The sequence below is a fragment of the Camelus bactrianus genome, chromosome 10 (genome assembly GCF_048773025.1).
Source record: "Camelus bactrianus isolate YW-2024 breed Bactrian camel chromosome 10, ASM4877302v1, whole genome shotgun sequence".
Lineage (NCBI taxonomy): Eukaryota > Metazoa > Chordata > Mammalia > Artiodactyla > Camelidae > Camelus > Camelus bactrianus.
Genome location: NC_133548.1, coordinates 47,459,619 through 47,483,245, shown reverse-complemented (window position 1 = coordinate 47,483,245; position 23,627 = coordinate 47,459,619). Strand labels below are relative to the sequence as shown.

Below are 23,627 nucleotides of genomic sequence, written 5' to 3'. Positions count from 1 at the left end.
TACAGGTTACTACAAGCCATTGAATATAGTTCCCCGTACTATACAGTAGGAACTTGTTGTTTCTCTGTCTTGTACATAGTTGTTGTATCTGCTAATCCCAAACTCCTAATTTATCCCTTCCTCTCCCCTTCCCCCCTGGTGACCGTAAGTTTGTTTTCTATGTCTGTGAGTCTCTTTCTGTTTTGTATCTTCTTTCCCAATTTGTATACCTCTCACTTGTTTTTGTTGTCTGGAACTTGCAGAGTAGTGTGAATAATGACGATGGTGATGATAATGGAAGTTTTTCTATTGTTTTTCCATTAAGCAAGATGCTGGTTTTTATTTTAATGAAGTATCAGTCTATTTCTGTTTTACTAAAATTTTTGTTTACATGTGCTAGATATTGAGTTTTATCATATGCCTCTTTAGTATCTGTGGAGATGATCAGATGACTTTTTTCTTTTGATCTGTTAATCACTGCTTTGCACCGTCTGTTTCTTGACTCCTGCCAAGCCAGGATCTCTTGAGTATAGGAATGGGACCTGAGTCCCCATTGCCCTGTGCAAGGCTATTTCAAAAAAACAAACAAACAAATGAATGGCCTTTCCTATACCTTCCCCGCTTTCTCTTCTTGGTGATGGGAGGGGTTACTCATTCGCAGGGCCAGGACCCCAGAGGCTATGTGATGCTGACTTGACTCACCTCCTGGAGTATCCTGCTTCCTCCAGGGGCATGGAGATGGGGTGAGGCTCAACCCACAGCCTGGGCCTGCAGGGGGATCAGCAGTGGTGTCCCTCAGTGCCACTCATGCTCGTTAACTCTTGGGCCTGGCCCTCAGCTGGGAACTGGTACCTCGGAAGGAATTGGGTCCTTGCTGGGGTCTTGCAGAGGCAGGAGAGCATGTGTGTGCAGACACAGCCACAGCAATGGCCAAGGCTGTGGATGGGGCTTAGGGATGGTACCAACTCTGGAGGTCCTGGAGGGCTTCCTAGAGGAACTGGATTCTAGGAAGCCACAGGGGTGGGGTGAGGGTTGAGGTGGCAGGTTTCAGGCAGAAGAATAAGCCTGTGTGTTCAGAGACCTGGCAGTACCTGGCCTTGCCTGATACATGGGGCCCAGGGGAAAAAGCCCAAACACAGAGCTTACCCCATGGCACGAGAGTTCCATGGAGAGTTGCTGATCAGGACCTATGCCTGGGCAACCATGCCTCTGACCTGTGCCCATCTGTCTATTCCAGGTCTGGACAGAGCCCTGCTGGTTAGCCTCTGCTGGCTGGAACCATGGCAGAGGCCGGGGATGCAGCCCTGTCTGTGGCTGAGTGGCTGCGGGCACTGCACCTGGAGCAGTACACCAGGCTCTTCGAGCAGCATGGACTGGTGTGGGCCACAGAGTGCCAAGGCCTCAGCGATGCCCGCCTGATGGACATGGGCATGCTACTCCCCGGCCACCGCCGCCGCATCCTGGCTGGCCTGCTCCGTGCCCACACGCCCCCAGCCCCTGCACCCCGCCCTACCCCTCGGCCTGTGCCCATGAAGCGTCATGTCTTCCGCTCACCACCTGTGCCTGCCCCTCCACCGGAGCCACTGCCTACCACTGGAGAGGATGAGGGGCTCCCCACCGCCCCACCCATCCCACCCCGGAGGAGCTGCCTTCCGCCTGCTTGCTTCTCAGCCCCATCCACAGCTTCCCCAGACCCTGTGCTGCCCCCACTGCCCGCCAAGCGGCACTCGGCAGAGCTAAATGTTCCACCCGTGCCCCCCCGCACTGGGCCCTTCCGCCTGCTGGTGAGGTGAGTGGATGCCATCCAGGGCAGGAGGGACGTGGGCAGAGGACCTAGAAGGTGGAGGGGGAGTTTGTGACCTTTGGCACTGGGATAAGAAAGGCACCTTATTGGAGGGAACAGCATGTGCAAAGCTCAGATGTGGGAAGCACCATCCAGGGCACTCTGAGCAGACAACGTGGCTGAACTGCCATGTGAGTGAGGGTAAGGCTTGTGGACGATGCTGCTGGGGGATGCTGTGAAGGCTGGTGGGGAGCCAGGGAGATTTCAAGCAGTGATTGGATGAAAGCTGAGTACTGAAAGCATGGCCCTGGCTGCAGGTGAGGTTGACAGGGGAGGAGGCTGGGAGAACAATGAGAGGGCACTGGGCCAGGTTGGAAGTCCCCACCTAGGCTGTGTGAACAAGACTGGAAAGAAGTAGGCAGATTGGAATGAGAGATGGGCCCTAGAGTGCACAGAACTTGGGATGGCCTGGGCCTCAGCAGAGAGGGCACAGGGAGCCATGTGACACCCAGACTTCCATCTTGGGTAGATAGCGGTGCCATCCTGATCTGGGACCCAGGGACAGAAGGGAGTTTGGGAGGAAGTCTGTAGTTCAGTTTGGTGCCTAGTGAGTGTGAGATACTGGGAGACCAGAGTGCACTTCTCAAGTCAGGAGGTAGCATTGTGGCAGAAATGGAGAGCCTAGAATGAAGAACGGGCCCTGGTGGACGCAGCAACCACCCAGGGCTGGTGCCTGTGCCCATCTTCCTGTTCACATTGCTCCTGCCAGATGTCACCAGATCCTGGAGACACTTCTCAGGCCACATCCTACTCACCTTCCCTCTTCCTCAGAACTGTTTTCTCCCCTCCCAGCTCCTGGTACTCCTTGTTTTCTTGAGTTTCCTCCTACTTCTATGGATGTTCCATTTTAACCTCCTTCCATATGCCCCCCGCTTCCTGCCATTTGCTAGGGTTCCCAGCCAGTGGGAGCATCCCAGCTGTGGCTGACATGTATTCAGAAGTGTAATGGAGCTTTATTGCAGCTCTTGGGCCAAGTCAGGCTAATCTCGGAAGGCTTCTTAGAGGAGGAAGGGATGTACAGAGAGAGTTCTCCTGGTCCCTATTATTGTTGGGCACTGTGCTCGGTGCTTTGCTTACATAATCTTGTTTGATCCCTGCTCAAGCCTTCTGGGGCACTTGTGTCCTGTTTTCAAACAGAAATTAAGGCTCAGAGAAAGGAGGGGAGCACTGGCCAGATCTACGCTCGGGGAGCCCCTGTGGGAAGGGTCTGGGAGGCTTTCCTCATCCAGAGGGGCATTAAGTAAAGGGACCTTGAAGGCCAAGCTGCAGTGTTTTGAGGTTTGATTGGTGGAACACAAAAAGGGTTTGTTATTCCTTTCCTGGGTTCATACAATTGGGAGCTGTACTAGGGTCCCCTAGGAGCCTGGCTCATAGCCTAGACTGAGTTTCCTGGTGCCACTGCACCCTCTAGTGGCCACTCTGCTGCATGCAGAAGTAATTTCTGTTTCCTTTAACTCCATCATCTTAACTCCAAGATGGAGAGAGAGAGAGTGCACGTGTATGCACGCGCGTGTGCCTGTCTGCCTGCCTATCCATCTGTCTGCCTGTCTCTGAGGGTTGAGAGTGGATGAAAAAGGGCAGGAGGCAGGGCCCTGTCCATAAGAAGCTCATGAAGGCTAAAGAGGCAAAAACCCCAGTTGAGGATGGAGGCCTGCTTAGGAGGCAGGATAGCTGGGCATGCCCAGCTGGCTGTGACTCTGAGTAGAGCCTTTTTCCCCATCAGGTGTCCTCCTTAGCCAAGGAGGCCCTCCATGGCCCTTCTGATACTAACATCTGAGTTCAAGAGACTTTCTGGTTAGAGCAAGGGTCCTATCTACACCCCAAGGTGCCAGACCCTCCTCTTGGATCCTGTCTGAACTTAGCCAACATCTGGAAAAGACCAAACTCCTGACCATGGGAGGACCCAAAATTCATTCCACGTTGAGAGAATTTGTAGGCAATCATTCCTCACAATTTGGAGCTATTCCTTAGGGCAGAGTATGGTGGGAGGTGAGCTGGCAAGCCTGGCTTCCTGTGTCCTGGGGTTTTTGACATGTGGAATTGTGGGCATCTGCAGTCCTACCCCTCTGGGCTCCCCAGGCATGCAAATTCTATAAAGCCCAGTGGTAGGAAAACTGAAGGCGCTAGAGCCTCATGTATGTGTAACAGGCGAAGGCTGGGCAGGTTGGGGGCCAGGATGGAGCCTGACTGGTTACCCCGTCCCCTCACAGCCCCTTCCTGTGACCCCAGGGTCTGTGGTGCATAGTGGAAGACTGATCCACCTGGTCTGCTCCTACCCCCTCCTCCTTTGCAGGAGTCCCTTCTTCCTGATATGCTGGCCCTCCTGTCCTTGCCTGCACCCTCTAGTGACAGGGGTCTCACTTTCTCAATCTTGGGGCCTCTTACACCAGATCATTTGGTAACTGAGTGAGCATTTCTGCCTGGCTCCAGCCCATCACCAGGCTGCCCAAACCCCAGCAGCATTTGGGATTATCTACTGTGTGTGCACGTGTGTACTCTTGAGATAGTGACTCCACGTGAGGGTGCCTGGCCAGTTTGTGTGTGTGCACCCACAGGTGTGCGTGTGTTAGGGTAGTAGTGTGTCTGTGTATTTCCACATCCGAATATGTTTGAAGGGAGGTGACGTGTGATCCTAGAATGTGCACACGGGTGGGGATTTACATGGTTTCAGTGGTGACTTGCTGAGTATGTGTGCGAGTTTATCAGGGCCTGTGTGCACACATATGTGTACCCATGTGTACTGGTGCAGTGAGGACTCCAGTAGCGTGAGTGTGTTTGCGAGTGCCTGTGTGCACATGCTGTGATTGCATGTGCTGCCAAGAGGATGAGCCCCCTAAATTGCTAGCTCTGTTAGGGCCCAGATCTTTGTCAGTTTCACTTACTGCTGAATCCCCAACATCTGAAGCAGTGCCTGGTGCCTAATGGGCACTCAGAAAGTATTGGTTGTGTGAGTAAATAGACGAGGCTTGCGTGAGCTTTTATACTGCCAGGCACTGAGCACGTGTGCTGCCGATGCAGACTCAGCACAAGTGACTGCCCTTAGCACACATTGGACCCTATACTGTAGGGTTACAGGACACCCCAGATCCCTTCCCACTGCCCAACCTATGTCACTCCAGACATCTTGGAAAGCAAGAGACCTTTGGTGGGGGCAGGCTGAAAATGAGCAGGGATGGGGTCCCCTCCCCTCTGCCTTAGCTGGGTCGGCACTCTCAGAAACAGGTTTACACCCCCACCATCACTTAAGTCTGTATCAGGAACTAGCTGGGAAGTCCATAGACGCTGAGAAATTTATCCAGAGTCACAAAGCCCAGCCCAGGGAAAGCCGATACTCAGACCCTGCCTCTTGGCCTGATGCCCAGTCTGCTCAGTTCCAGGCATCATAGACATCAATCCTCAGAGCCAGCTTCTGTGCGAGTGGCAGAGGGGTCATTTCTGATCCAGGGTTCCAGGGTCACCCTGCAGAGCCCCTTCTAGGCTACGCTGGACCTCCGTTTCCTCCTCTGATACCTGGATGTCTGGAGGTACCTCTGGAAGAGGGAGTCTTTGCCTAGAGGGGCAGCTGCCAGCTGGAATCACACTGCAAGGCCTCCCACCTGTGCCTGCGACGCTCTGCAGCCCAACCAATCCCTGGTCTTCCTGAAGGCTGATCACTTGTTGCTGGGGCAGAACTTGCTTCCTTTGAAGAGCCTCTTTCCCAGCCTCTCTGGGGCTCCTTGTGGAGGAGGGGAGGGGCCAGCCATGGCCAGGGCCTCCTGGGTGTCCACTGTGTAAGGCTCTGCTAGACAGTACTGGGGTGGCTTGTCCCACTCCAGCTTGGGGTGGAGGGGGTGGCCTGGGGGTGGAGAGGAAGTGTCTGCCCCGGGGGATTCTGGGTGACTTTTCTCTCTGTCTCATTTGTGTTTTCAGGAAGTGTGTTTGTTGGCCAGGGCTGCAGGGGGTGGGGGAGGCGGAGAGCAGGAAGCTAGAGACCAGAGCTGGATGCAGACACAGGCACACACGTACACATACACACACTCACTCTCCTGGACAGATCCACATTTACACACACAAATAGACACTCAGACAAGTGATCATAGACACTTGGACACAAGTCACAGGCGAACAGAGCCATACCTGGACCCAGACGCGGCCTCAGACACACGCAGGGAGCGGGGCCAGGCTGTCTGTGAGACCAGCCCAGGTCGGACACAGGCTGCACAGGCAGGCACACAGCACACTGAGCACACGCGGCCTGCCTGGCTGGAGCCGTGGAATCCTGGGCCCAGAACCCAACGGGCGTCTGTGGGTGAGCGAGGGGCTGCCTTGGGCTGGGCTGTCGGCACACGGGAGGTGAGAAGGCTCCTCCTGCGGGCCTGGGAGGCCAGTAATCCCTGTCTGTTTGTCTGTCACCTCTCCACAGGCCCGGTTTTCTGTGGTGTTCTCCTCCCCCCTCCCTTTTTTACTCTCAGGATTTTCTCTCTTCTTTCACTTTCTTTACATTCTCTGTTTTTCTCCTGCCCTTTCCTTTTCTCCCTTCTCCCTTCCCTCCCTCTGCCCTGGACTTTCCAGGTCTCCATGTCCCCGTAAGCCTCTCTCTTGGGCTCGCTGGGAGCCCCCAGGGCCTGTCTTGTGAGCTGCATAGACTGCTCCTCTGTGTGAAGGTTGGGGGGAGGGGGTCTCTGCTCTTCAGGGACCCGGTGCTGATCTCCGCAATTCTGGCTCCATGCACCCCACTGAGGATTCCCTCAGGAGGCTTAGGTGTGACTTCTCTCAGGGTCAAGTTCAAGGGTGCTATGGCTCTGGGCAGCTCCTCCCAGAGCCCCCTTGCCCTCCCCCCAGTCCAGGTGAAGGAAGACCTGCGAGGGTGGGCACTTAGGAGTTGTCTTTCTACCCTTCTTTCCAGGGCTGGTAGTGTGGTGGGTGCCTCTGTCATTGGGGGTGCTGAGCTGGTCTCCCCTCCCCACAATTGCTGAGAATCCCTAATGAACTCAGTAACCCTGTGCTTGGGCCACTGGGGACACAAATTTATCTTACCAGGTCCTGTCCGTGCACTCAGCCCTGCCCTGTGCCCTCGGCTCATCTTTCCCTGGGGCCCAGCAGACACCTGTGGTGCCATCTCCTCCTGCCAGGCCAGCCCTGGGCTGGGTGCTCGGGATGGGAGAGAGGGGCTAGTACAGTCAAGAGCTCCCTGAGGGGTGAACTTCTTCTCCCTGCTGCCTTCACAAGCCAGTACAGGGCCAGGCCTGGAAGCATGAAGAGCTGCCATGGGAGACCTGGATCTCTGCACTCTCCTGCCCAGGGCAGCGGGGTGCCCAACAGGTTGTGCGAGCTTAGAGGACGGAGCAGTTGGGTGGACTTCCTGGAGGAGGAGGCTTGTCCTGAACACAGTGGAGTTGACAATCTAGGTCATCGTGGGGATTCAGTGAAAAAAGGCCCCCAGCAGAAAGTCTGGCACATAGCAGGTACTTAGCAAGTGGAAGCTATATTGTTCTAGGGAGAAGTGCTAAGTGGGTGAAGCCTTGGTTGTGAGGGTGGGTGCCTTTCCTCGGGTCTCCCTGTAGTCCAGGGAGTTAATCTGGGGCTGCTCTGTGGAGGGCTGGGGAGCTGTTGGCCTTCTCCAGTTATCAATATTCATTCACTCAACACATACTGACCAAAGCCCCCTCTGTGCTGGGTGATGTCATGGCATGGAGAGGGAGTGGCCTGAGGGGACTCACAGCATGTGCAGAAGCTGAGAGGTGGACTACAGGGAGACCCGAGGAAGGGCTTTCTCTTCTGTGGCTTGGGCAGAAGTGAATTGAACTGAACCTGGACAGTGCTGAAGAGGCTGAGCCTTGGATCTCATGATGGAGAAGGAGGGAGGGGGGCAGCCCCAGAGGAAGCAAGACGCATACGACTGAGGCCTGGGCCCCACGTAGGACGAGGAAGTGGCAGCTGGAAAGTTTGCCCCTGTGGGCAGAAGAGGTCAGGAGAGGAGGCAGATGTGTCCAAATCATAGCTGACCCCGCCTCTTGGCCCTGCTGGTAAAAGTCCAGGGGCTAGGATTGGGCTGCGTCACTCCAAGGCCTGCGTGACCCTTTAGGGGGAGGGTCCTGACTCCAGGACGGAGTAGGCCTGAGTCCTTGAGGTCAGTTCAGAGAAGCAGACATTGACAGACACAGCTATACTGAGTGATCAGGAGTGTGGAGGCTGGAGGAGTCCCACCCCAGCCTGGGGCATGAGGGGAGGCACCAAGTGGAGGTGGAAGATAAGTGGTTTGGATCTTTGGAAGGAGGAGTAGGAGGTGGCCAGACGGGGAAATGTGTTCCTGGTGGAAGGAGCAGCATATGCAGAAGCCTGGAAGTGTGCATTTATGGAATGCAGCTCAGTCAAGGATGGCTGGAATGTGAGTAGGGGATGAGTTCAAGGCCAGCCGGAGATTGCCTCACTCTGTGGCTCACCTGCCCTTATAGTGACTGATACAGACAGAAAAGTGGGAAGGCAGAGCCAGGGGCCACCCTGGAGGAAGAGGCTATGAAGCAGGTTCCTGGCTCAGCCTGTGAGGCCCGAGCCTCCTTCAGCCATAGCCAGTGTGAGAAAGTTGTGCTGGTGACGTGTGGAAGTGGCTCTCGGTACTGAATTATCAGTATGCCTGGAAGCAGATCAGAGAGGAAACTGAGGCTCACAGGTGAAGTGACCTGCTTTGTAAGGACGCAAACCAGTGCGTGGTTGAGCTGGGGTTGAAGCCCAGGTCTGCCTGGCTCCAAAGCTCTGTCTCTTTAACTAGAGTGACCACACATCTCATTTTGCCTGGGACAGGCCCTGTTTATACCTGTGGCCCTGACATAGTTATTAATAGTGCTTCTTTCAACTCTCAGAGCTGTTCTGGTTTATATGATTGATTATTTGGCCACCCTACTCTTACCTATTCTGGCTCGGGGCCCTCATGTGTCCCCCAACCCCCAGCTATACGATTGGCTGTGTGTATGTGCCTGAATCCAACAAAACAGACCTCTTTAGGCTGAGGGCTCAGGCTGGGGTGGGTCAGCCCTTGCCCTGCCCAGGAGTGCCCAGCCTTGCCATGGGCATAGTGGGGAGAGCAGACGGGTCCATATATCACTTGGACAGAGGAGAAAGGAGCTGAAGGAGTAGGGGAGCCAGGGGTGGGGGACAGGGGAGAGCAGTTCTACGTGGGCATCTCAGAGGCTGCTTGGAGGACAGGACCATTGAGCTGTGTTTTGAGGTGTAGATTGTCTCTCCATGGGCTGAGAAGTAAGGAGGAGGAAGTGGTGTGAGCGAACTCAGAGGCAGGCCCACTGAGGACATGCTCAGGGTTGGGCTGATTGTCTGGTCTGGTGGGTCAGAGGTCAGTGGGAAACATCCCAGCTGGGCCTCAGCTGCAGTTTGGAGCTGGGGCTGCTCTAAGGGGTGCAGGCACTACATGGCCAGCACTCCGGCTGGGGTGAGGGCACTCTGTGGCACTGCCCCTTCCCCTGGGATTTTCCCACATCTGTGCCTTCCTGATACCACTTCTCCTTTCCTGGGCCTGGCCCTGACTCAGCATAGCCCTGGTCCCCTGTGGTAGGCTGGCAGGCAGGGATCAGCTAGGAGGCTTCCTGGAGGAGGTGTCAGGAATGAGGTCAGAAGGTCCATGAGGGGCCCTCTTGCCCCCTTCTTCTTGGCACGTAGTCTTTTTCCTGCAAAGGCTTTGCTGGGACAGGAACCCTTAGCATCTGTTCCCCTCTCCCTTCTTACCACTGTCACACTGTTATCAGAGGTATGATCACATTTCCTCTTGGATGGAACATCAGCCCCAGAGCTGCCTGGATCCTGAGTTGCAGTGGCCAGTATGAGGAGGCGGGACTCAGAAGCCCTCTCATTCTGGCTGGGGCCTCATTTGCCTCTAGTGGTTGAGCCTGTAGTCTGTGGTGCTGGACTTCCTGGGTGCAAATCCCAGCCGTGGGATCAAAGACAAATGACTTCTTGTCTCTTTGCCTCAGTTTCTTCATCTGTAAAGTTGGGGTAGCAATAAGCCATACCTTGCAGGGCCTTTGTGATGAGTAAATGAATGAATCCACGTAAAGCACTTAAAATGCAGCTGCGGAAACACACACACACACACACACACACACACACACACACACACACACACACACACACACACACACATCCTGAATAAGAATTAATTAATCCAGGTCTTCATTTATGTATTAATCCCTGCTGAGTGCTAGGTAGACAATGGTGAAGAAGGTGAGTGTGGTACTTGCCTCAGAGAACCCACGTGCTGGGGAGGCAGGCCTCAGGAAGGGCAGATGCCTCACAGACTGTCAGGACAGTGATGGGGGAGGACCAGGGGCCAGAGGTAGAAGGGCTGGTGCTGCTTGGGCTCTGAGGATACTCTGTTGCCATCACGTTCACCTCAGTACTGACTCTCAGTCCAGGGGGAGGCAGGGATCCAGCCCCACTCAGCCCTGCTGGGCATTGAAAGGGGAGAGCCTGTCCCCACCTCCTCTGAGCCAGTCTGACTGGTTCTGGTCCAACAACTTAGAGCTCTGCTTTTAGCTAATCTCAGACCAGGCCCCCAGGGCCCTTTCCTCTTGGAGTGTGGGAGGCTGTGTGTGACAGACTGCTTTGCCTGTCAAGTTTCCAACGACATTGCACTTGAGCAACTGGGGGCCGACACCCCACGTCTTGTCCTTGAGCCTGTGGGTACTCACTCAGCCTTTCCTTTGCTTCCCTCCCCACCCTAATGGCCAACCTGTCCACCTACCCATCCATCCACCCACCTATGTATCCATCCTTCTGTCTACCTGTTCTGTCCGTCCATCTACCTGTCCACCTGCCTGCCCACCCACGCATCCAACATGCTCTTGTTGCTGACTCAGCCAGGCCCTGTACTGGGCTATAGGGATAAAGAGTCGAGTCCAAAGCTGCCCCTGCCCTAAAGAGACTCAGGGTCAAGTGGAGAGACAGCCTGGTACAGAGCCCATCAGGGGGTCTTTGTATGTCCAGCTAAACTACTGCGAGAGGCCCACTTGGCATCAGATTCCCTGAGAAGCATATGGGGAGGGAACAGCTGTCCATCAGGACAGCTGCAGGTCTTCCTCTGCCATGGGATCCCTGGAGCAGTCAGTGCCACTGACCACACAGCTGTCCAGGAACCATTCTCTGTGGTTCTCCATGGGGCAGCTTGTGGGTGCAGGACTGAGAGTCACAGTGGACAGGTGTGGCAGCCCCTCTGGCTAAGACACCTCTTGCCCCAAGGGGCCAGTATGTCTCCTAACAACTGCACAGGTGTGGTTTCAGGTCCCTGCACAGGTTGTGCCCAGTTACAAGCCACCACACTCCAGGAATCCTAAAGCTCCAGCTTCCCCAGGATGAGAGACTCCTTACAGTTTCTCCCAGTCTAGGTGCAGTTCCTCACTCAGGCCATTTTAGCACAGGCAGTTTTGCCTAGGCACGTGGCTGGCATACCACCTTTAGCAGGTTTCTAAGGGAAAGGGTTTTGTTCATTCTTTACCTACAAAGAGGAAATAAGAGTACAGGGTGATATGGAAGTAGCTATGTGTCTTAAGAAGCACAGACTGTGGAGTCAGGATTCAGGTCTTGGCTTAGATGCTAGCACAGTGCCTGGCACAAAGGAGGAAGATCTTGGGGAAAAAAAAGTTACTTGGAATAATTCATCCAAGACTCAATTCCCAAGAGGGAAACATGGGCAGGACCTGGGGGAGCAGAAAGGAGGGGTCAGAAAGGACTTTCAGAGAAGGTACACTTGAGTTTGAAGTTAAAGGATAAGTAGATGTTCTCCAGTCAGAGACCAGGGAGCGGGCTATTCCTGGAGGAGGCATCAACGGGCGCAAAGGCCCAGCATCATGGTCATGCCCCAGCCCTTCCTTGCTTCTGCAGCAGTCACATGCTGTCAGTCACTGCCAGGCACGTTGGGGCAGTAGACCATGCTGAAATAATCAGTGGGGAAGGTTGCCCACTTGCTCTGATGCGCCGCCTCAGCCCCTGCCGGATGGATGCTAGCAGAGACAGCGGTTGAGGCCAGGCTTCTAGGGCTCCAGCTGGTGGTCCCTGTGCATCCTGTGTGCTGGCAAGTGATACGCCTTGTCTTGGTCAATCCTCCAACCACCTGCCATGGCAGTTTTGTAGTCCCCACTTTACAGAAGAGGAAACTGAGTCTCAGAGAGGCTAAGTGCTTGTCCCAGGACACACAGGAACTAAGACTGAGGCAAGGTTTAAACCCACATCTCTGATGCCAAAGGCCTTTGGGAAACATTCAGCCTGCAGGGAGCAGTGTGATCTGTGCTGAAACAGACAGCAGAACTGTGGCTGTGAGAGCCCACGGGGCCCCGGACCTGGCCTTGGAGTCAGAAAAGGCTTCCTGGGGGAGTGATAGCAGAGATGAGACATGTGGTGCATTCAGGTGAGCTTGAGGGGTCTGAGGGCCCTCGAGAGATGTGAATATCCGTATCTGGGACAAGAGAGAAGATGGTCCTGAGCCAGAGACCTGTGACTCAGGGCCTTAGGACTTGGTTTCTGAGGCTCTGGTCTGTGCCCTTGGCCTTGATGTCCATTTCAATCCTGCCCCATCCATTCGCCAACAAATGCCTTCTTATCCTTAAAAGCTCAGGTCCAGCCTTCCTTGACTCCCCAGGCTAGGATGCACAGCACCCCCTGCTCCATGCTGGCCTTCATCCCTCTTCTAGAGTGAAGTCCCAGTGGGGAACTTGTGGCTAAAAGCTAGAGTTTTGGGGACAGGTGACCCTGTCCCAGCAATGCAGGGCCAGCTCATGAAGCTGAGGAAGGTACCTGCTTCCTTTAGGCTTTGGGGAGCTTGAAGGGTTTGGGGCAGAGGAGTGAGGTGAGGAGGGAAGGGGAAGTGTGGAGGAGGCTCCTGTCTGAGTGTGTGGAACAAATGAGTTTTGCTGCACCTCAGGTGAGCTGGCTGCTCAGGGGGTTTGAGTCCTGGCTCTACTGCAGTGTCGCTAGCCCAGTGACTCAGCCATACTGGGCTTGATGCCCAACTTTTGGTCTGTTTCCAGCCTTCCCACCAAGGAGGAGGAGTTACTGTCCCCACCACTGTCATCCCCTCCCCAACTGGACTCTGAGGAGCCCCTGGCCACCTTTCCTCCCCAGCCCCCATCTCCACCTCCCAGCCCACCAGAGATTCCCCTGAAGCCTCTTCGCCTGCTCCCTGAGTTCGGTGAGTGCTGTAGTGAAGCATGGGGCACTGGGTGTGTGGCCTGGAATCAGGGCCCTGGAGAGTCTGCAAGGAGCAAGGATCACACTCCCCTTTCTGTTGGGTCCTGCCGCCGACCCACTGTGTGGCCCCAGACAGGTGAGCATCCTTCTCTTCATCCTCCAGGATGGAGACAGCACCCACCTATCTGACCTGCTGACTGTTAGGTGTGGGCAGATGGCAGACTTCTTGAGTTGCCCGTGGTTTAACATCTGGGACTCTTTTCCATGGTCGTGGGTGGGGTGCTTTTCCTTGCATTGTCTACTTTTCCTGAGCTTCAATTCTTGTTGCCTTATTTTAGCCTTTTTAAGACAGCCCCTGCCCCTAACCCCTAAGCTTGCTGCCTATTTGGGCATCACTGTGGTGGCTTAGCCTCTCCTTTGGCTGCCCCCTAGTGCTGTCCTGTGAGGCCCTGAGACCATAAATAGTACTTCCTGTCCCTCTTGCCTTTTTTCAAAAGCCAGGCCAAGGTGGGGGTTGGGGGTCTCTTAGACTGGTGGAGGCCAGGTTTCCTTGCTTCTGAGTCTCCCCAACCCCTCTCTCTCCCCAGATGACTCTGACTACGATGAGGCCCCAGAAGAGGGGCCGGGAGCCCCAGCTGCTGTGATGACCAAGAAGGTGGGGCAGGTGGTGGTTAGGGTTTGGGCTGTCTGCCTGTCAGCCTGCGGGGCGGGCTGCCCAGCTACCTTCCAGACCCAGCTAGAGAGTGGGCAGCCGGGTCCTGGGAGCATTCCCTTCCCCCTTTGCTGTCTTGAGGTGTCGGGGTCTGGGGGCTCTGGTTTGTGGCTCCAGCTCCAGTTTTCAGCTGCATCTGGGTGGCTGTATGTGGTCCTTTCTCTCCCTTGGTGTTTGGAGCACATCTGTCTTGGAGTCTCTGTCCCTCTGACTGTGTTTCACTTTCTGTGTCCCTGTGTCGACTTCTCTCTGAGTGTCTTAACTCTCCATCTATGCGTTTTTAATCTCTTTATCCTTCTGTCTTTGTCTCTGACTTGGGCCCATGCCTGCACTGATTTTTTCCATCCATGTGACCTCGTCTCCCTGGGTCCCTGTGCAGTCTTCCAGCAGAGGGAGAGGAGTATAAGGGAACAGAAGAAAACGTACTGAGTTGTATGGGTCTGGGATGGAGTGGACAGAGCGGGGTGTGGCAGCCCTGAGGTGGGTGTGATCTGGGGCTTGAAGGGAAGCATGACGCTGAATGGGTCTGGGGGTCAGGAGGAGCCCCCAGTGAGCCAAGTCCCACGGGCCGTGCGTGTGGCCAGTCTGCTGAGCGAGGGGGAGGAACTGTCTGGAGACGACCAAGGGGATGAAGATGAGGATGACCATGCCTACGAGGGCGTCCCCAAGTGAGTGTCCACTTCTCTCGGGTGATTCTCCCACCCAGCCACCTTCCTTCCCCAAGCCCAGCCCAGCTTTCCCCTCCCTTTAGTCCCTACCCTTTGGGAGCCCGCACTCTGGCCCCCTTATTCCCTCTCCTCCCCACCAGTGGTGATTGGCACACCAGCAGCCTGAGCTCATCCTTGACCAGCAGCCTGCTGATCCCTGAGCTCCCACCGTACCCCATGGACAAGCTGCCCGTTGGCCACACCCCCATCCCACCAGTCATCAAGGCTGGCTGGCTGGACAAGAACCCACCACAAGGGTGAGTGAGGCCTGTGGGGTCCTGCTGGTGCCCTGCATTGGGGTGGGCTCTAGTATACAGGTATCAGGGATCCAAAAACGAGAGGAGACAAGGTTATTTGAGCAGGTCTCACCCCCCCCCCAGGGTATATTTCATTACCCTTAAAACTGGGAAGTCCTACTTTGAGTTTGATTTCAGTCACTCTTGCTGTAGATAAAGTCCATCTTCTCAGTGACCATTTGGAATCCTTCCTCTCTTGGACCTGGCTGTTTCTAGCTTTGTATGTGGCTGCCAAGGGAGCTAGGGTGACCCCAGAGCCGCTCACTAATTCCCAGTCCTTTGCTATGTTGTTCCCCTGCCTCTCCCTCTCCAGATCTTATATCTATCAGAAGCGATGGGTGAGACTGGATGCCGATCACTTGCGATACTTTGATAGTAACAAGGTGAGGCCTGTGTTAGTCCCTGACATGACCCTTCTCCAGCCTGGGCCTGGGCTGAACCTTGACACTGAACCCAGGCAGAGTCCCTCCCCAGATGAGTCCTCACAAGAGTTCCAATCTGATTCCTTGAATCATGTCCTTCTGGCCCAGCAGCTGGCCGTGGCCTTGGCCAAGGTCAGTGTGGGGGCTATTACTGACCACCTGTGGGAGGTGGGGCTGCAACCTTCATTTCAGTGGAGACTGAGGGAGTCAGAGAGGGGCTGGGCCTCTGCAGGCCCCACCCCCACTCCCACAGTACAGCTCCTCTCTTCCCCAGGATGCCTACTCGAAGCGCTTTGTCCCTGTGACCTGCATTTCCCGCGTGGCTGCCATTGGAGACCAGAAGTTCGAAGTGATCACAAACAACAGGACCTTTGCCTTCCGGGCAGAGAGTGATGGTGGGGAATGGGGCAGGGAGAAGACTGTCAGTTTGGCCTGGGGAGTAGGGGAGGCGAACCAGGGTACAGGGTACATCTGCTCCCACCACATCAAACCCCGAGAACAGTTGGCCCTCTGAGGTGAGGAAAGGGTGGGGCCCCCTCTGACTGGCTCTCAAGACACCATTGAGTCCTTAGAGGTGCACATCCCATGTGCAGGGGGAGACAGGCTTAGACAGGCAAAGTGCCTTGCCCAGCCTAAGTGTCACAGCTGGGATTGGAGCCTGAGCTTGTCCAAGTCAGAGAACTCAGATAGTCAGAGCTAGGCCGGCCAGGCTGGGTGGGCTTTCTGGCAGAAGTGCTGCCTGAGCCTGGAATGGGGAACACTTAAGGGGCTCCCTGCCAGGCTGAGCTCAGGCTTACCACTCCCCCTTTGCCCACAGCGGAGCGGAAGGAGTGGATGCAGGCCCTCCAGCAGGCAGTGGCAGAGCAGCGTGCTCGGTCCCGGCTGTCTGGGGCTTGTCCGTTGGGTATTCAAGGCTCAGAGCCCCCTGACCATGCTGGCAGCTTGGAGCTGCGTGGCTTCAAAAATAAACTGTATGTGGCTGTGGTCGGGGACAAAGTGCAGCTTTACAAGAATCTGGAGGTGCGACTGATTGGCCAGACTGCTAAACCTCTCCTCTGTCCCTTGCCCACCTGGTCCCTCAGGCCCCCCCACACACCTGGTTCCTTCAGACCTGCCCTCTGCCCTCCTCATTCTTCAGGCCCACCTCCACCTATCTGGTTCCCTCAGCCCCACCCCTTGCCCACATGGTTCTTTCAGCCCCACCTCATGCCCACTGGGTCCCTCAGTCCAAACCCATCCGATCCCTCAGCTCCGCCCACCTGGTTCCCTCAGCCCCATGACCCCATTCGCCTAGTCCCTCAGCCCTGCTCTTTCCCTTATACCCTTCCCCTGACTCAGCCCTTTGCCTACGTGCCTTTCTGCCCCTAGTTCTGCCCCCATCTCTTGCCTGGTCTCTGAGCATTACCCTCTCACCACCACCCTGGCTCCTGACCCCCTATTTATTGCTACATGGCCTCTAATCGAGGTCCATTTACCCATGCCCAGATTCCTGAGCCCTCCCTTATCTCTTTCCTGGTCACTTTCTAGTCCCTAAAGTACCTCTCCCTCCTCTCTGCCCCCTCCCTGGGCCTTGAGCCCCATCTGCCAGGCCTTGCCCTCACCCTTTCCTGCCTACCTGCCAGGAGTACCACCTGGGCATCGGCATCACCTTCATTGACATGAGTGTGGGCAACGTGAAGGAAACAGCGGATCGGCGCAGCTTCGACCTCACTACCCCCTACCGCATCTTCAGGTGAGCCTACCTCCCCTTGCTCACCTGCATCCTCACTCCCTCCCAGTATTTTCTTCTTGCATATAGAGAAAGCTGCCCCTCCTTCTGGGATGGATTTCTCCCCTCCCTTTTCAGCCCTGCCTACCGTGCTGGGCCTCTACCTTCACTTGCTAACCTGTTTTGATCTCTTCCTTCTAAGAAATCTCACTTTTACCCCCCTCCCTCTGTCTATCAGTGTCCCCTTTTCCCTGCCACACTGTTCCCGTAAGGACTCACCCTGCTGCCCCTCCAGCCTGCCCTGCTCCCTCGAAAGTGCTTGTCTGTCCTTAATGGTTGCTTGAGATCAAAGGCTGCTTTTCATTCCTTGTCTCATGTGCATCCTAGGTGCTCCTCCCTCAGCCTCTAAGCTTTACCGTCTTGGTTTCCTCTGAGCTCAGCCATCCCTCAGTGGTCTCTCTGTCTTCTCCCTGGACAGGCTTGCCCGCTCCCAGGCCTTCAGCTCCCACCTCTGAGGCACTGTACCGTGCCTGGGTTCAAATCCTGCATTAGTTTGGCTGCCGTGACAGAAAATCACAGACCGGGGGCGGGGGCGTCTTAAACAGCAGAACTTTATTTTCTCACAGTCCTGGAGACTGGAAGTCCAAGATCAAGGTGCTGTCGGGGTTAGTTTCTGGTGAGGTCTGTCTTCCTGGCTTGTAGGCGGCCACCTCCTCACTGTGTCCTCACATGGCCTTTCCTCTGTGTGCATGTGGAAAGAGAGAGAGAGAGCTGTCTGGTGTTCCTTCCTCTCTTTATAAAGAAACCAGTCTTGTCAGGTTAGAGCCCCACCCCTATGGCAGTGTTTAACCTAATTACTTCCCTAACGGCCCTATTTCTAGATGCAGTCACGTTGGGGTTTGAGGCTTCAGCCTTTGAATTTTAGGGGGACACAATTCAGTTCATAACATCTAGGGTCCATCACTTGGTCAGTGTATAACCTGGGAAAATCACTTGGCCTCTCTGGCCTCAGTTCCCTCCTGTGGGAATTGGAGCACTGCAAGCTCTGTGAAGCTGTTATCCGACACAGTGTGCAGTGACGGCTCAGTCAGCTCTGCATCGTCACCCCACCAGCATCATCTCTTTTGCCCTAAGCTCAGATCTCTGCCTCCAGCAGGGTCTTTCTCCTCGACTCTAGGCCTGCATGTCTAACCATTCTGTGGACATCTGCCCCGCACCTTATATTCCTCCTCAGCTTACTGTTCCTCCCAGGCCCTCATCTCCACCCATGGGGAGCCCGCCTCTCCTACTCACTCCTATGCAAACCCATCACCACCCCTGTCTTGCCTCTGTCACTGTCTCAACTTCTGGTCCCTCCTCTCCACACCTCACCATTTTGCCTTAGGCCTGTGGGCCCTTTGGCCTGGTGCCTCCCTCCTCACCCTTTGCCTGACTATCTGTGACCATCAGAGGGTTTTTTTTTCCTTTCCTTTTTGTTGAAAGCCAAGTTTTTATTTGTTCATTTCTTGCATTTGAAGTCATCTTTGACACGCATGACCTGAGATTCTTTGCCATCCTCCTTAACTACCACACAACTGTAACCAACCACTTTCTGAAATTTTCCTTCTCTCAGTTCTACAGAGACCTGCCCATTCCCCCTAATTCCTTATTGTCATCAGCTTTACTTAGGTTGATTTGGTGTTTGGCACCAGGGGCTTCCACCGGCCTGACATACGTGGGCTCGCACTGGTAGATGTGAGCACACAAAGACGGGCTTAGCACTTGGCTAAGGCCTTGGCAGATTCAGTATGCCAGGCCTTCGTGGATGAGGGTGGTCTTCAGCACTTCTCATAAAGCACTATTAATGTCCATCTCCAGTAATGGTGCCTTCCGGGCCATGGCAGTGGGTTCTGGGTGGAGTCAAATCTTGAATGCACACGTATGACTTGATGGCAGCAGGGAAGGAGCCAGAGGGGAAGACATCTCTGTACCCCTCCACCCCCACCCCCCGAAACCCTCTCCTGCTTCTCCTTTGTCCTCTGGGTGTACTTTGAACACCTCTGGCACAAGCTTGTCCCCTTCTGTCTCCCAACTTCCTTTCTGCCAGTACACCCCTCCTGCCTACAGGTCCTGGAATGCTGCTCCCTTCATCTAGATCACCCTTTCTCCTCTTCACCTGGCTAAGCCCTTCTCAGCTATCAAGGCTTATTAACTTAGGCATCATTTCTTCCCAGCAGCCTTTCCTACTCTGGGGTTGTGGGGCAGAGCAGAACACCCCCAGGCACCCCCAGCTCTCATTCACATCTCTCAGGTTTGTGGTGTCCTTGCCTTTGTCCATGTCCACTGTCCCACAGACCCTGGGTGCCTCCCCCTTTTGATTGTGAGCTCTCGATACCTTGTCCCCCCACTTCATGCTGTGCCCACTCCTGTGTCCTCAGCTTCTCGGCCGAGTCAGAGCTGGAGAAGGAACAGTGGCTGGAGGCCATGCAAGGAGCCATTGCTGAGGCATTGTCTACCTCAGAGGTGGCCGAGCGCATCTGGGCCATGGCCCCCAACAGGTTCTGTGCCGACTGTGGGGCTGCCCAGCCTGACTGGGCCTCCATCAACCTCTGTGTCGTCATCTGCAAACGCTGCGCAGGTGTGTGGGGGTGGGCGCCAGGCCAAGGCAGACAGGGCTGTGGTGTCAGGAAGGCAGGTGGTCTGGCCAGAGGTGCTGGAGCGAAGGCAGAATCAGGGCGTCGTTCATGAAGTTGCACCTGTGTGCCAAGCCTTTCCCACTGTGATTAACCTGCAAGGCACGGATTCAACTTTTCATATCATGAGTACAGACACTGAGGTACAAGGAGGGAACACGGCTCCTTCAGGGTCACCTGGCAAGTAAATGAGTGGATGAGCCCAGGCCTCTTGGGTTCCAGCACTCCTGTCACATCAGAAGAGTGGAGGGAGGCCAGGTCGGGCAGGGCTTTGCAAACAGAAGGGGGATGGGAGGCAGGGGTGGGAGGGACATGGTCAGATTTGTGCATCAGACTCTGGCTGGTGGGTGGGACCTGAGTGGGAGCGCGCGAGGCTGGAGACTAGTGAGGAGACTGCTGCTGGATCCAGGAGAGAGAGGTTGGGGAGCCTGGTCTGGGAAAGCGAGCATTTGAGAGATATGTAGAAACGATGGTGGAAAAGTCCCAGATCAGATGAGGAGGATGAAGAAGAAAGAGAGTGGTACCCAAGATGCGTTCATCTGTTCAACCAGCCTTCACTGAGGGTCCATGTTGTGTTGAGTGCTGGGGATTTGGCCCTCTTGGGAACAGCTTTGGGCTGGGAGGTAGGGGTCCAGGGGGTGGAACAGTTCTGAGAAGTTGCTATGGGACAGCTAGGTCAGATGTCTGGCTCCAGAGACCAGATTAGGAAGGTATCAGCTCATGGAGGGGTAAGGGCAGCTGGAGTGGACGAGAGGCTCCATGGAAAGTTGCAGAGGGAGGTGAGGCCAAAGCCAGAGTCAGGCAGTGCCAGACGCTCCTGGTGCCCCCAGCCCCCTCCCTGCTTCAGGGATCCTTTGTGGGATCTGTAGCTGAGCAAGGCTGCATCCCTCCAGCCCCAGCTCCCCCCTCCCCTTTCATTTCACAGAGGTTTATTAAGTGCACACTATATGCCGGGCTTTGTTCTAGGCACCAAGGCTCTTGGGCAGCTTACATTCTAGTGGGGAGAGGCAGAAAATACAGCAACCGGTGGAAGTATCCAGTAATAACATGTACTAGGTGGAGAATGTGTTTGTCAGGAAGCCCTTTCTGAGGAGATGATCTGTCAGCTGAGATCTGAATGTCAGGAGGGATCCAACCCTAGGGAGATGGGGGAAGAGAGTCCAGGTAGAAAGAACAGTGAGTGCAAAGACCCTGAGGCAGGAATGAGCCTGGGTGATTAGAAGAGGGAAGAGACTGTGGCTGAGCAGGATGGGGGAAGGGGAGGCAGAGAGGCATGAGATAAGACTGGAGGAGAAGCATGTAAGGAATTTGGATCTAATTCTGGGGAGCCATTGGAGGGTCTAAAGCAGGGATTTGAAGTAAGAGGTTTGCATTTTAAAGAGGTCACTCTGGCTGGACTGTGTGGAGAGTGGCCTGAGAGGGCAAAGCATGGCTGTAGGGAGCCAGCTAGGCGGCTGCTGCCGGAGCCCATGTGTCAGTTACAGGGTACCGCCCGGGGCAGGGGTGTATAGCTGGATTCAAGAGCCCTGTGGCAGGTGGAGCTGCAGGCCTAGCCCCTGGGTCCTGCCCGTGGCCTCTTCCTGTCTGCCTCCTTGGGCTCTGGTGGGGAGGGGGAGGAGGGGAGTGCTCATAGAAGGGAGAGGGCCCAGATGACCCGTGTCTGGCGTCTGTCTACAGGAGAGCACCGCGGCCTGGGCGCTGGCATCTCCAAGGTGCGGAGTCTGAAAATGGACCGGAAGGTGTGGACGGAACCACTCATTGAGGTGAGGAGTCACCTGTATTTGGGGTCTGTCCCACTTAGTTGCTGCCTGGGTCTCCCAACTCCATCTCACTGACCCCAGCACGAGACCTTCGGGATCATCTAGTGGGTGGGGTCTTGGAAAAGTCAATTTTTGGCAAAGTCAGCAAACTGACTAGTGAGCTAAGAATTTTTAGGGTTGCTAAAATAGTAAAAAGAAGAAGAGAAAGAAGAAGAAGGAGAAGGAGGAGAAGAAGGAGAAGAAGGAGGAGAAGGAGAAGGAAGAAGGAGAAGAAGGAGAAGGAAGAAGGAGAAGAAAGAGGAGGAAGAGAAGAAGATGAAGATGAAGAAGATGATGATGATGATGATGATGATGATGATGATGATGATGATGATGATGGGTATACCACAGAGACTGTGTGTCCTGCAAAACCTAAAATGTTTACTTCGTTTCATCTGTATTCACATGCACTAGTGGGTATGAGTATGTCCATTTGGGGAACCCTCACGTGTACACTTGTGCCTGTGTACTTGGGGTTCCCAGGTACTGATGTGTGTGGTAGTCGCAGGGGAGAATCTGCAACAGGAGGCTGAACCAGGGCCTGACCACACACAGCCTTTCTGACAGCCCCAGCCAAGCCGCAGATTCTAAAGCAATCTGGGTGCCACACCCACTGTGAGTTAGGGTTAGAATCCCCAGTTTATACAGATGTGGACGTTGAGGCCCAGGGAAAGAAAATGACTTGCCCAAAGTCACAGAGTGAGTCTTTGGCAGCTGGGACTGTTTCCGCTTTGTTCTCTGCTCTGACACCAGCACCCCATGCATAACCTGACAGACAGGCAAGGTGGGGGACCCAGGAAATGGCTGTGGACTGGGTGATCAGCAGAATGAAAGAATGAATAAACTAGGCCCCTGAATGCCTGACCCCTGTGCACAATCTGCCCTCACCCCGTTTCCTCTGAGCCCAGAGTGGAATGTGAGGGACAGGAGATGTTTCCAGAATCCCTGCCCACCCAACTGACTGACAAGTTAGCCACCCCCTACCACCAGCCCAGCTGTGATAGTCTCAGGAATGCCGAGTCCCAGATGTGGGACTGGGTGGGGAAATAGCAAGGTCCCCAACCAGGTACCAGGCCTGGGGCCTCCGCCTGTCAAACTGTCTGCCTCTTGTGCCATCAATGAGCTGAGGAACTGGGCTCAGGCCTGGGTCTGGTGGGGGAGCACCTACAGCCACCAGCAGGCCAGGCTGCCCCTCAGCTTGCCCGATGGCAGGTGGCCTGGCTCTACCAGCCCCTCGCCTGACAACCTCAAAACCAAGATTTTGCTGGACGTGGGCCCCTGGCTGTAGGCTGCCCTTCTGACCTCTTGCCCACACCCACAGCTCTTCCTACAGCTGGGCAATGCTGCCGGGAACCACTTCTGGGCAGCAAATGTGCCCCCCAGTGAGGCCTTACAGCCCAACAGCAGCCCTGGTGCCCGGCGGTGCCACCTAGAGGCCAAATACCGAGAGGGCAAGTACCGTCGCTACCATCCGCTCTTTGGCAACCAGGAGGAGCTGGACAAGGTCAGGGCACTGGGCCTCTGAGGCCCCTTGAAACTACCCTCTTTCTTCCTCCCCCAGCCCCCCATTCTTCACTCTATCTCAGCCCATCATTTCTACTAGCTCAGAGTGAAGAGCTGGCCTGGGGGGAGACTGAGGCCCAGAGGGCAGAGGGGCCCTGCCTAGGCCATGGGGACAGTTGGGACAAAGCAAGGAGGACCTAGGCCTGACCCTTGGGCCAAGGCCACGTCCCCAGCATCTGTCTGCCTCCCTCCCCTCCTGATTCCTCTGTCTCCGCACCCCGTCCTGCTCCTTCTGAATCATGCCAAAAGGAGTGAACTTGATGGGGATGCTATTTCCTGTCAGGCTCATGAAAAACAGCTGGCTGCTCCGACCCACCCCCATCCACACCCCTCTCAAGATGAGGCCCTGTATGGGCCCCAGGCCCTGACAGGCCGGGAGCCAAGCCCTGTCCCTGGTCTGGTTGGGCCTGAGTGGGAGGTAGCCTGCTCCGAGGCAGGGGGATGCCACTTGTGACCGCTGGTCAACCTTCAGCCCTTCCCCCAAGCAGCCCCACCCAGTCAGGCTCAGTCCAGCTAGAAGCCCAGTGGGAGCCAGGCTTCTCCACCTCCCAGGAACCCAGGCGTTCAGCCCCCAGCCCAGCCCAGTCTAGCCCGCCAGCCAGGAGGGGCGGCAACTCCCATTGGTTGGGAGGGCTGGGCAGGCAGTGAGGAATTCAAATGTGGGAGGAATTAGCTACAAAGCACCCCCCTCTGCCCTTCCGCAAGGCAGAGGGAGCTTGAGATCCTCTAGAGAACAGGCTTGGCGGCTGTCAGGGTC

At 55.4% G+C, this 23,627-nt stretch overlaps 1 protein-coding gene and 1 pseudogene across 8 annotated transcripts in view; one reads left to right on the top strand and one right to left on the bottom strand.

Moving 5' to 3' along the window:
* ARAP1 (ArfGAP with RhoGAP domain, ankyrin repeat and PH domain 1) overlaps window positions 1-23,627 on the top strand; it is a 61,877-nt gene that overhangs the window by 21,084 nt on the left and 17,166 nt on the right. For 5 of the 8 annotated variants that reach the window (XM_010973085.3, XM_010973082.3, XM_045508745.2 and 2 more), the window contains exons 3-14: window positions 1,217-1,768; window positions 12,832-12,992; window positions 13,579-13,646; window positions 14,241-14,371; window positions 14,512-14,667; window positions 15,020-15,089; window positions 15,403-15,523; window positions 15,946-16,148; window positions 16,751-16,860; window positions 19,254-19,453; window positions 21,186-21,271; window positions 22,629-22,811. In XM_010973085.3, coding sequence (XP_010971387.2) covers window positions 1,260-1,768; window positions 12,832-12,992; window positions 13,579-13,646; window positions 14,241-14,371; window positions 14,512-14,667; window positions 15,020-15,089; window positions 15,403-15,523; window positions 15,946-16,148; window positions 16,751-16,860; window positions 19,254-19,453; window positions 21,186-21,271; window positions 22,629-22,811 — 1,998 coding nt within the window. In that variant the 5' untranslated portion in view covers window positions 1,217-1,259. Of the gene's footprint in view, window positions 1-1,216; window positions 1,769-5,746; window positions 6,111-12,069; window positions 12,213-12,831; window positions 12,993-13,578; window positions 13,647-14,240; window positions 14,372-14,511; window positions 14,668-15,019; window positions 15,090-15,402; window positions 15,524-15,945; window positions 16,149-16,750; window positions 16,861-19,253; window positions 19,454-21,185; window positions 21,272-22,628; window positions 22,812-23,627 lie in introns of those variants that run through there. The other 3 variants (XM_045508750.2, XM_045508746.2, XM_045508749.2) reach the window with 3 other exon arrangements.
* On the bottom strand, window positions 18,276-18,954 carry LOC123613702 (small ribosomal subunit protein eS12-like; annotated as a pseudogene).